The sequence below is a fragment of the Crocodylus siamensis genome, chromosome 2 (assembly GCF_052110815.1).
Source record: "Crocodylus siamensis isolate JL-2025a chromosome 2, ASM5211081v1, whole genome shotgun sequence".
Classification (NCBI taxonomy): Eukaryota; Metazoa; Chordata; order Crocodylia; family Crocodylidae; genus Crocodylus; species Crocodylus siamensis.
This window is the reverse complement of record NC_143396.1, coordinates 168,720,798-168,731,596: the sequence shown is the minus strand read 5'-3', so window position 1 is coordinate 168,731,596 and position 10,799 is coordinate 168,720,798. Positions and strand designations below refer to the sequence as shown.

Genomic DNA, 10,799 nt, shown 5'->3' with positions numbered 1-10,799 from the left:
CACTCAAACAGATCCTCTAGATCTACTTCAAATAACCTTAACCCGTTCTTTCCTGGCATAACACCCAGGCTGGGAAATTTGAGATTCACATCATTGTAACATAAGCACATTTAACCTAGGGGTATTAAGTACAATATCATGCTTTGTCACACTTTGACCTGGCTGATTGCTGAGGAGAGGTTGGAATCAGCAAGGAACTACAAAACAGAGGTTACCAAGCTCATGATTTCTCCTGTCTCACTTCTTGTTTAACAGGTCTCTGTAAAGGAGGCTGAAGGGAGAGCCCATCATTCTACAGTAGAAATTTTATAATGAAAGAGCTGGGAACAACACAGCTGTCTCCTATAGAAACTAGTTTGGACTACAGGGATGGATGCAACTGGACTACAGACAGAGCACAGACTTTAGACGAATTAAGCCTGAGCATTGTCACTATGGTCATTTGCCTGTTTGGCTTGGTGGGGAATGGGATTATTCTGTGCTTCCTTGGCTGCCACATAAAGAGGAACCCCTTCACCATTTACATCCTGAACTTGGCCGTTACTGACTTTGGTTTCCTGCTAATACTATTTGCTGTCCTCATAATTCATATCACTAGCAATGAAGCTTGTTTTGATTTACTCTATTTATTCATAAAGGAGACCTTTATCCTAGTTTCTTTCTATCCATACACCACTAGCTTATGTCTCCTGACTGCCATCAGTGTTGAGAGGTGTCTGTCTGTCCTCTTCCCAATCTGGTACCGAACACGTCGCTCAAAGCACTTGTCTTGTTATGTTTGTACTCTGCTCTGGATCTTTTCAACCCTTTTAAATGCAGTTAAGTTTTTTAATTCACATATATTTATCTGGATCATCTCTTTAATTTTGAATGTCATAATTATTCCTTGCATCATGGTTGTTTCCAATCTGATCCTGTTCATTAGGCTCCAGTGTGGCTCCCAGAGACATCAGACAGGAAGACTCTACATTGTTATCCTGTTTACTGTACTATTCTTCCTTCTTTTTGCTGTTCCCTTCAATTTCTTCATATTTGTCCATTTTAATAATATGGTGTATGGCAATATATTTCTCATTTTGGCTTCAGTTAATAGCAGCATCAACCCTGTTATCTATTTCCTAGTTGGGAGCTACAGGAAGCGGAAGCTCAGGGTCTCTGTGAAAGTTGCCCTCCAGAGGGTCTTTGAAGACAAAGTAGAGAAGTAGAAACCTCCAGGGATGAGTCAATGGAGACAACCACTTAAATAACTGCAGGAGCAAACATGACAGAAACATTTTTGGGAGTAGAAGTTTCCCGGAATCACAGAGTGCAAGAAATCAGTAATGTAAAGATCCTAGCAAGGTAGTTCCTACATTCCTCTGTCCCCAGCCAGAACAACTTCCATTCCTTGGGTGTATCAGGGGATGCTTTCCCGTTGTAATGTAAACTTATGCAAATGTTATAGGCCTGAATCTGTTTGCTTTGGATTCATAGAAAATTCCTACCAACTTCCCTAGCAGCAAGAGTAGCTCCATAAGAGTCTGATATAGCTTGTGAGACAAAAGCCACCAACATATAAATGCAGATTTTGTGTCAACTTTCACCCTGTAAAGACCTAATTATTATTCTAGACACTACTCTAAATTACTACATGTCCATGTGTCCTTGTAGCCTGGGGTTGTCCTTTTCAACTCTTGGTCCCACCATTGTTGCTCCATTCCTGCCTTTCTATGGCTCAGTCAAGGGTTTAGTTGGCAAGTTCCACTCAGCTGAGTGCTCTATTGAAAACTTTTCAAAAAGCAAATGTTGCAGCTAGAGAATGTACATAGGCCTCTTTGTCTTTTCCCAGCTGGAACATTTCTGTACACTGCAGCTTCCTCTAACACATGCAGGTATATTCTCAAGATTTTCTTTCTACTTTTCTGTCCCCTCAGAGGGATGGGTGATATGTTTGTGTGCATTTGTGATGGGGTGGAAAAACAGAAAACACAGAACAGAGTGCCACAATTCCCTCTTCTCATCTCCCCACTCTCAGCTTAGTAGAGAAATATTGCTAAATGGAGAAAATGCTGTCCTGTGGTAGAGATTTTATGACAGAGCTGAAAAACAATATCCCTATTTCTTACACATGCCAGCCTGGGGCACATGAATGGATACAAAAGCAGCCAATGCCAAATACACCATTTAACCAGAATGGCTATCAGCAACATTACTATACTTATTTGTCTGTTCAGGTTGCTGGGAAATGGAATTGACTTGGGGTACGTTGGCTTCCACATCCTGTTCACATACAGAACTGGTCTTTATTTTCTGATAACCATTAGTACTGAGAGGTGTCTGTCTGCCCTCTATTCCATCTGGCATGGGCTTTGTCCAAAGCACTTGCATAGTTGTTTGTGTGCCCTGCTGTGGACTCTCTCTTCCATTATGAATTGTAGAAGTAATTGGCTTACTTGACTAGGAAAAACAGAAAAAGACCAGACGTGCTGATACTGCTTAATTCAAATGTTCTGAGATAAGGAATCTGCATTCCTGCATGCCTTGGGATAGCCCTATGCATAGATAATTGTTTAAGTAAATGTTTTAAGTTTCTGTGTAATTTACTATTGTTTTGTTTCTCCAAGGTGTATTTTTTATCTCTTTCTCTGTCTTTAGTATAAATACGCTTGTAACCTTAGAGAGTCTGAGAAATCCTTTGAAACAGACAAGGGTGATTCCCCTTGCTGTGTGGAATTCTCCCTGTGATCACAGTATAGTCCTAAATAAAGAAAAGCTGGCTTTGTCAGTTCTGGTTCAACCACAATGCAAAGTTTGATTTTTTCCACAATTTGGTGCCGTGACTCGGATAGAGACGCCCGGAGTGATCAGTTGGGACACAGACATCTCTTCACTGAAGCCCTGGTGCCAAACCAAGGTAAAAGACCTTTTGAAATCTCTATTGGGGCTTTTCAGTGAGAGGCTGTCTCTGTGTCTTCCTGATTCACTACTTGAGGCTCACTCTATCTGAACTTTTGCTGCCAGAACTGTCAGACCCACTGTGTAAGTATTAACTGTGAATAGAAAGAGTCAAGGTTAAGAGTTAAGAGTTAAGACTCTGTGTTGCTGTTGTCAGTGAAAGTATTTCCCTGTATGAATTAAGTTCTGTAAAGAACTGTGAGGTCTTTCTGAGGCCAGAAGTAGAAACCTTGTGCAGCCGCCCCGAAGACATCAGATTTGTTCTGTGTGCTCTTTGAAAGCAAGGGTGCAAGGTGGAAACTCTTAGAGTGTGAATGTTTTTCCACGGTAAGTGTTGACCAAGGCTGAGACTAAAGAAATGCTCTTGAACCTCATGCCTCAACACAGAAATTCCCTTGTGTGAATTGAGAGTATGAATTGAGAAATATGAGCCACTGACCAGGTCTGAGACTAAGGTTGGGTTCAGCTGCCCCAAGGCTGTCCGGAAGGGCAGTTTTGAATGAAAGGGGGCCCAACTGGAACCTCGTGACCCAGTGGACAGATTTACCTTTTCCCCACCCTCATAAATGAGCCGTGTCTAACCGTGAGTAACTGCATTGTGTGCTGTTATTGCAGTGGAGTCTTGTCTTTGGACATTAGCCACAGCATCTCTGTGCCACTAGCAAATCTCACAACCTGACCGGACACCCTGAATAAGCCATGCCTGTATGAAGGACCTGTGTGAATTGAGTTTAAAGATATGCGGAATGGAGAGTCTAAAAGACATACCGGCTCTGCCAAAAGGGACTCCAGCATTGTACATGTACACACACTGTGGCCATAAAAGTTGTAAGTTTCTAGACAAATGGAATTGGTATACCAGAGATGATTTTAGCTGGCAGTTTCCCCTGGAGGGAACATTTGATTTAAGTAAAATTGTTCATCTCTGCAGAGACCTTGAGTTAAGAGGTAGAAATATACCACAGACTCAGTGGGACACATTTTTTTGATTAATATAAAGAAGCTTCCAAAATAAAATAAATAAATAAAATAGGGAAAAAAAAATCTCAAGTTCGGAGTCTTAAAGACTCCCAAGAGAAACTGAAATCTCAGATAAAGGAATTAAACAGAAAGGTGCACCAAAAGGGGGACCCCCATCAATAGTACCATCAGCACCAAAACAACTTTATCCACAAATAACTGAGAATGAATCTGCAGAAGATATAACTGATTTTCTTAATGTGCCACTCCCATATCAGTTCCAGGCACAATCTGAACCTGAAGAAGTCCAAAGTAACCAAATAGACTCTTCTGGCAGGAATAGCCCACCTCACCAAGAAACTATCACTCAACAATCGTCACCTGCCCCCAGGGCATGCCCATGTCCACCGAAGACATGGTGTCTGTCTCCTGAAATCTCAACTCCCTTCTCTTGTTTAAGGTCTGGTACCCAGTATGGTTCAGCCCCCTCTTTAAAATCTAAGAAGGCTCAGCATATGCCTTTACGCCAACTTCCAGGGCAAGGTCCAAATGAGGAAACTCAGGGAATCACAGTTCCTGTCCCCTGAACCCCAGGAGATCTCCTAAACCTTGTTAAACAATTTCCCAACATCAGAGAGGAGCCCCAGAAATTTAAAGATGAATTGGAAACTGTAATCCATTGTTATGATCCAACATGGGCAGATTTGAACCAATTAATGAGAAGTGTTCTGCCCTCTGAGGTCCACAACCGCCTCATCGCACAGGCTACTTGGCCTACTCAAGACCCCAGAATTGGAGATCACTTAGCAGATGCCCAAAGACGCCTCCTTGAGGCTGTGCTTAAAATTTGCCCCAGGAAAACTGACTGGGTCAAAATACATAACTGTAAACAAAATAAAGGAGAATCCCCAGCAGACTACATGGACTGCTTGAAACTAGTATTTGAAAGACATTCTGGTATTGAAAATGCAGCTGAAACTGCCCCAGAAGCAGTTGCTTCTGCTTTTGTCCATGGACTTCTTTCTAAAGTCCAGGAACAGTTGTGCACAATTGCTGTAGGTTGGCAGACTAAGCCACTTGCAGAACTAGTCACCATTGCAAATCATTGTACAACCTGCCCAGAAAAGAAAAAGGAATCCACAGAAACTAAGTTAATGTCATTGCAATTACAGACTTTAGACAGGGGCAGAAGCTGAGGTTTCCATCGAGGACAGTTCAGAGGCAGGGGACGTGGTCGTGGGATGGGACGAGGAGGATTTCAGTCCCAAAATAATGACAGTTGTCATTATTGTGGCCAACCAGGACACTGGAAGGCTCAATGTCCTCACCGGCCTGGCCAGCCGGGGATGATGTTTAAACCTCCACCACCTCCTCTCACTCAATTCTCTGTCCCGAATCAGGGAGCCTCCTGTTAGGCCAGCCAGAGAAATAGTAACATCATCACAGCCCCACTTCTCCCACTTAATCTTGTGCAATATGTTGATGATTTGCTCTTGGCATCTACCTCCTTAAAGCCTGTAAAAACAAAGAAGGCAGCACATCCCCCATGTTTGTAAATTTACAATTAGACTTTATTCAAATGCAGAAATGTTGTTCTTATGAATATATTCTTGTTATTGTATGTATGTTTAGAAGCCTACCTATGTGCAAAAGCTGACACCATAACTGTAAGCAAAAAGTTGCTCAGAGACTTTATTTCAAGGTTTGGTATTCCTTTATCCCTAAACTCTGATAGAGGAACTCATTTTACTGGACAGATAATGAAAGAAGCCTGCAAAGTCCTGCAGATCCAACAGAACTTTCATTGCCCATACCATCCGCAGGCCGCGGGTCAAGTAGAACGCCAAAATGGCATTCTGAAAAATAAACTGGCCAAAATTTGTGCTGAGACTCACCTAAAACGGCCAGATGCACTTCCCATAGCCCTTATGAGTATGAGATCTACTGCCAACCGAAGACTGGGCTTAGCCCACATGAAATTCTAATGGGAAGACCCATGAGGCTCCCTGCCTCACCACCTGTTGCCTCCCACTTTTGCGATATACATTCACTTGATGATACCATTCTAGACTATTGTAAAGCACTAATGAAGTGTGTTAAGGCTTTTCATTCACAGGTACAGGCAGCTCTCCCCAAAGAACCAGATGAGCTGTGCCATTCTATCCTGCCTGGAGATTGGGTCCATGTAAAAGTCCATCAACAAAAGTCATCGCTGGAACCTTGCTGGAAAGGCCCATTCCAGATACCCCTGACCACCAACACTGCAATAAAGTGTCAAGGACTCCAGACATGGGTCCATGCTTCACACAGTAAGAAAACATCAGCCCCATTAGACCTAGAGTCTCCTCTATATCAATCTTGTAATCAGCCTCCACAGACTGGTAGTGAGCCTAGTGCCTGCCAGCAGGAGAGCTCAAGGCCAGTGGTGAGCCAAGCGCCTACTGGTGAAGAGGATTTGCCACTACAGAGCAAAGAGGATGTGCCCCAACGACACCACTATGCCCTTCGGGACAGGAAGAAGGCCTCTACCTAGTTCCTGGTTCCCGAGGTGAAGTTGGTTAGTCATGATTTGGATAGTTCTCAGTATTTCTTTTTGGGCCATCTTATATGAATTTGACTCATCAGTTATAAGAAACTCTGTAAACCAAACTACATGTCTGCACCGACAAAGAAGATCACTTCATGAAAATGTGTTCTTGTTTTTAGTTAATCAAATTGGAATAGATTTAAATGTCTCTCATTGTTGGATATGTAGTCATGTCCCTATCTATTCTACTGGAGGAATACTCATGATACCGGTACCCTTGAATGCAACTCAGATGTTAGCCCCTTACTATTCAAATTTTCATGGGAACGAAACCTGGCAGAATGTAAGTTGCAACTGGTCTGAATATGTACGATTAGGTTATGCCACCCCTGGAAAGTTCTGTTGGACCTGTAATGGATCTCGTGTTGCAGTAGGAGTCAGTAAATGTGAGGTAGAATTTAAAATAAATGATGCTTGGTTTTCTAATAATTTCTGGATATCTAACTACTCCCTGCAGGTCAATTTTCAGGCTATTATTCGCAATGGATGATGTCCCCACACTGTAATACAGGTGGATATACTGCATTAGCTGGTCACTATTTTGTATGTGGAGATAAGGTCTGTAAAAATCTTTCCTCTGGTTGGAGAGGAACGTGCTATGTCTGCGCAGCGTATCCTGCTTTTACTATGAGATCTCGTTTACCTAAAGGGAGAATTCGCAATGTTCGTGAAATTACAGAAAATCAAAGATTTTGGAGTATAATGTTCCCCAGCTATGGCACAAGCTTAGCTATGTCCGAGATAAAGAAAGTTGCAGCATCTCTGGAAAAGATTGCTAATGCTACTGCTGATAGTTTTGATAAAATAAATACAGAAATGAAGGAAATAAGGCAAATGACATTGCAAAACCAACTTGCGTTAGATTATATACTAGCCAGCAAAGGAAGAGTCTGTGCTTTAATAGGTAAAGAATGCTGTACTTATATTCCCGATAATTCAAAAGAAATCCAGGATTTAAGTAAACATATTTGAAAAGAAGCAGCTAAATTGCATAAGTCAGATAACTGGAATTTGAATTCTTGGTTTAGCTCTATTTTTAGTTCCTTAGGCTCTACTGTCATTCATAGTTTGTTGATATTGTTTGTTGTTTTTATTGGAGTATACCTAGTGTTTATGATAATACAATGTTGCATAAGCCATGCTGCTAAGCCAATGAAGAATAGACCATCAACCAGAAATGAGGTATATAATTTGTATGTTGAAATAGCAGAAAGTAAAGAGAAAGAAAAACTAGAAGTTGAAAGGCTAATGGCTATAAATATCTAACTTGTAGAAAAAAAAAATTAGGGAATGTAGAAGTAATTGGCTTACTTGACTAGAAAAAACAGACAAAGACCAGACGTGCTGATACTGCTTAATTCAAATGTTCTGAGGTAAGGAATCCGCATTCCTGCATGCCTTGGGATAGTAGCCCTATGCATAGATAATTGTTTAAGTAAATGTTCTAAGTTTCTGTGTAATTTACTATTGTTTTGTGTCTCCAAGGTGTATTTTTTATCTCTTTCTCTGTCTTTAGTATAAATACGCTTGTAAACTTAGAGAGTCTGAGAAATCCTTTGAAACAGACAAGTGGGTGATTCCCCTTGCTGTATGGAATTCTCCCTGTGATCACAGTATAGCCTTAAATAAAGAAAAGCTGGCTCTGTCAGTTCTGATTCAACCACAACGTGAAGTTTGATTTCTTCCACAGAATGAATCAAGGATTTTTCTCCTGTTCCTGTCATTTAGTAAAAAGCTGTTTGGTGGCCATATTGAGTATGAATTTCTTGCTTTTTTTGTTTTTTTCCCCCTTCCCCCATGATTGTTTCCAGTCTGATCTTGATCTTTAAGGCCCAGTGTGTTTCACACAAACATCGACCATCAAGTTTCTGCATTGTTATTCTGCACACCATCTGCTTCTTACTTTTAGCTGATCCCATTTGTGCCTAGACATGATGAAGAATGGTTTACTTGTCTAAATCTATCCCAACTATGCAGTTGATCCAAGTAAAAATGTCACCCTAAGCTGTCGTCTGTCTAGAGCAGGGCCCTCCTCTCAAATGTGTCCACAGTGCTCTGGAAAATTATTATAAAACAAATATATTATGCTGAAGTTAAATTTGCTCCCTTTAGAAACAACAGAGAAGCTACTTATTTCCTTCACTGGTAAAAGAATCAGGTCTGTACTGGAACTGTACTAGATCCATTTCTGCCTCTGTGCTAACAAGAATGCACACCAGCACTGCTGGTGCCTGTGTTCCTGCATGGGGCCCACAAGGGCCTCATAGATTTGGGAGTTGGAGTGCCTACCCCAGGCAAATTGGCTCTGCACCTCAGCATAGCTCAACAGCGCAATCAGGTCCACAGTCTTGCCCTAGGACCAGCTGGGACCCTGGGATGCTGTGTGTGGCATCAGGGAGGATGCTGTCGTGTTCTTGGGGGCTCTGTCTGAGATTCTGGGTGCTGTTGGGCCTGGGCACGTGCCTGCAGCACAGGGATGTGGCATGTGGGAGGAAGCCAGGTAGTGGGGCTGTCCCTGGCAGCCACTGCAGGCTTCATGAACCTGCTGTGGCTGGCATGGGGCCACTGCTGTGGGACCATATGGCCAGAGGCAGGCAGCAGGTGGCACAGACCCCAGGGTCATGCCAGGGTTATTAGAGGACTTTAAGGCCCATGCTGTGGCAGGAAGAGAGCCATCCAAGCCCTTGTGCTGGAGAAATTCCAAGTCCCATGCCTCTGAAGCAAGCCTGAGGGTGCTCCCGATCAGCATCTACAAAGGCACTACTGTGCAGTAGACTAATTTACTGTGCAGTAGCTGCCTGCATGTGTAGACAGTGATAATTTACTGCACACTAAATTAATCTACTAAACAGTAAAATGTCTTGTGTAGATGTGCCCCTTCTCTCTCTTAGAAGGGAGCTTTAGTCAAAACCCTGTTTTATTATTTTATGCCTAATGTTCCCAGAATGCTTTGTATTCTTGCTAAGCTTCCAAATCTATTAGTTGGATGAACTACTGAAGGCTCTACACTGGTTGCAGTGTCATGACTGTGGTACCCAAAGAACATACTGCTAAGTCAAAGGCAAGATGTATGGATGCTTTTCGCAATGTGCTCATCATTTGCTGTACTAAATAAGGACAGAAATGTACAGAATCCAGATAGAAGTTTCCAGATGTTGTAAATAAGTGGAGTATAAATGCCAGTCTTAAGGTACAGATAAACCTCATTCTGTCCCATGAGGTTCTGACAATCGCAGCAGCAGGCCACTCCTTTATGTCTTTCTGCTTGGTGTTGGTTTTGATAGTTCTAACCAATAAGCCAATTGATCTTTCAGTTTGGTCACTCAAGCTATTATTTAAAGCAACACAGAGCTCACAAAGGATTGGTCAAGGTCAGTGTGTAAGTAATGCCTATCACCGGTTTATAAACATAAGCACTCCCTGTTAAGAATGGATATAAGCACTATGGGTATACAGGAACTTGGGAATTATTTCAGAAATGGATGCTTCTATTTTGCCTCCCAGTGAGTAGCTGAATCAGAGTGTAACAGGAAACCATTTTTTGCCTGCTCCCCCTCCAATGTGAAGCCCCTCCATATGGCAAAAAGCCCCTTTTGCGGTCTTTGCCACCTTTTGGGGATGGTTTCTCTTTTCCACCTTTTCTTCCTTCCTCCCTCTTCTTCTTTTCTTATATCATTATTATTTTTATAGAATATAAGGTGTACTTGTAATAAAAATACAGTTTGTAGATCATTTTATGGGTATAAAATAGTATTCTGCATCAGTATGTGTCGTCCCCCCTCCATTGTATGTGGTCTATTTGTTGCAGGTGCCATGGCATTTCACCCTTTTATGTTTTATATTCTGTGCTTTTTAACTTTGTAACAAATGTACTTTAAGTTTAAAAATAAGGTGTACCATGTAACACTGTTAGCAAGGGCAGGAATCAAACCACAGCTTCTCTGTATGGACCGGATCCCTGAATGAATCTTGATTGATTGAATAATACAGTAGCTAGACAGGATAACAAGCTAATGACTGGCAATTAACACCTGCAAAACCACAGACTAAGGAGAGGAAAGAATCAATACAGAGCCAGGAACTCCCTGAAACTTCACTGTTAAATGTACAAAAGCCCCAGTTTGAACTAATCACAGCAGTGAATGAATCAAACTTCAACAGACTCCCAAGCCTGCACGTACCTGTGGATGTGACCCATGGGGCTGACAGCTGCCATCCAGCAACCATTAAGGGGATGTCCCACGAGGTCAATGACCGTTGGATTGGGTAAGCCTGAAAATTGGGGAGTTACCAAAGTCTGCCAGAGAGGGATAAAAGG

General features: G+C 42.1%; 1 protein-coding gene across 1 annotated transcript; it reads left to right on the top strand.

Moving 5' to 3' along the window:
* The first annotated feature begins 311 nt into the window (after window positions 1-311).
* LOC149871211 (mas-related G protein-coupled receptor member H-like) lies at window positions 312-1,205 on the top strand. The gene has a single exon (XM_090034598.1). It carries the CDS (start codon window positions 312-314, stop codon window positions 1,203-1,205), a length of 894 nt encoding a protein of 297 aa, XP_089890724.1.
* Window positions 1,206-10,799: the final 9,594 nt, after the last annotated feature.

What these genes read in the sequence shown, in the direction of transcription:
- LOC149871211 (XM_090034598.1), top strand. Translation starts at nt 312, where the DNA reads ATGAAAGAGCTGGGAACAACACAGCTGTCTCCTATAGAAACTAGTTTG.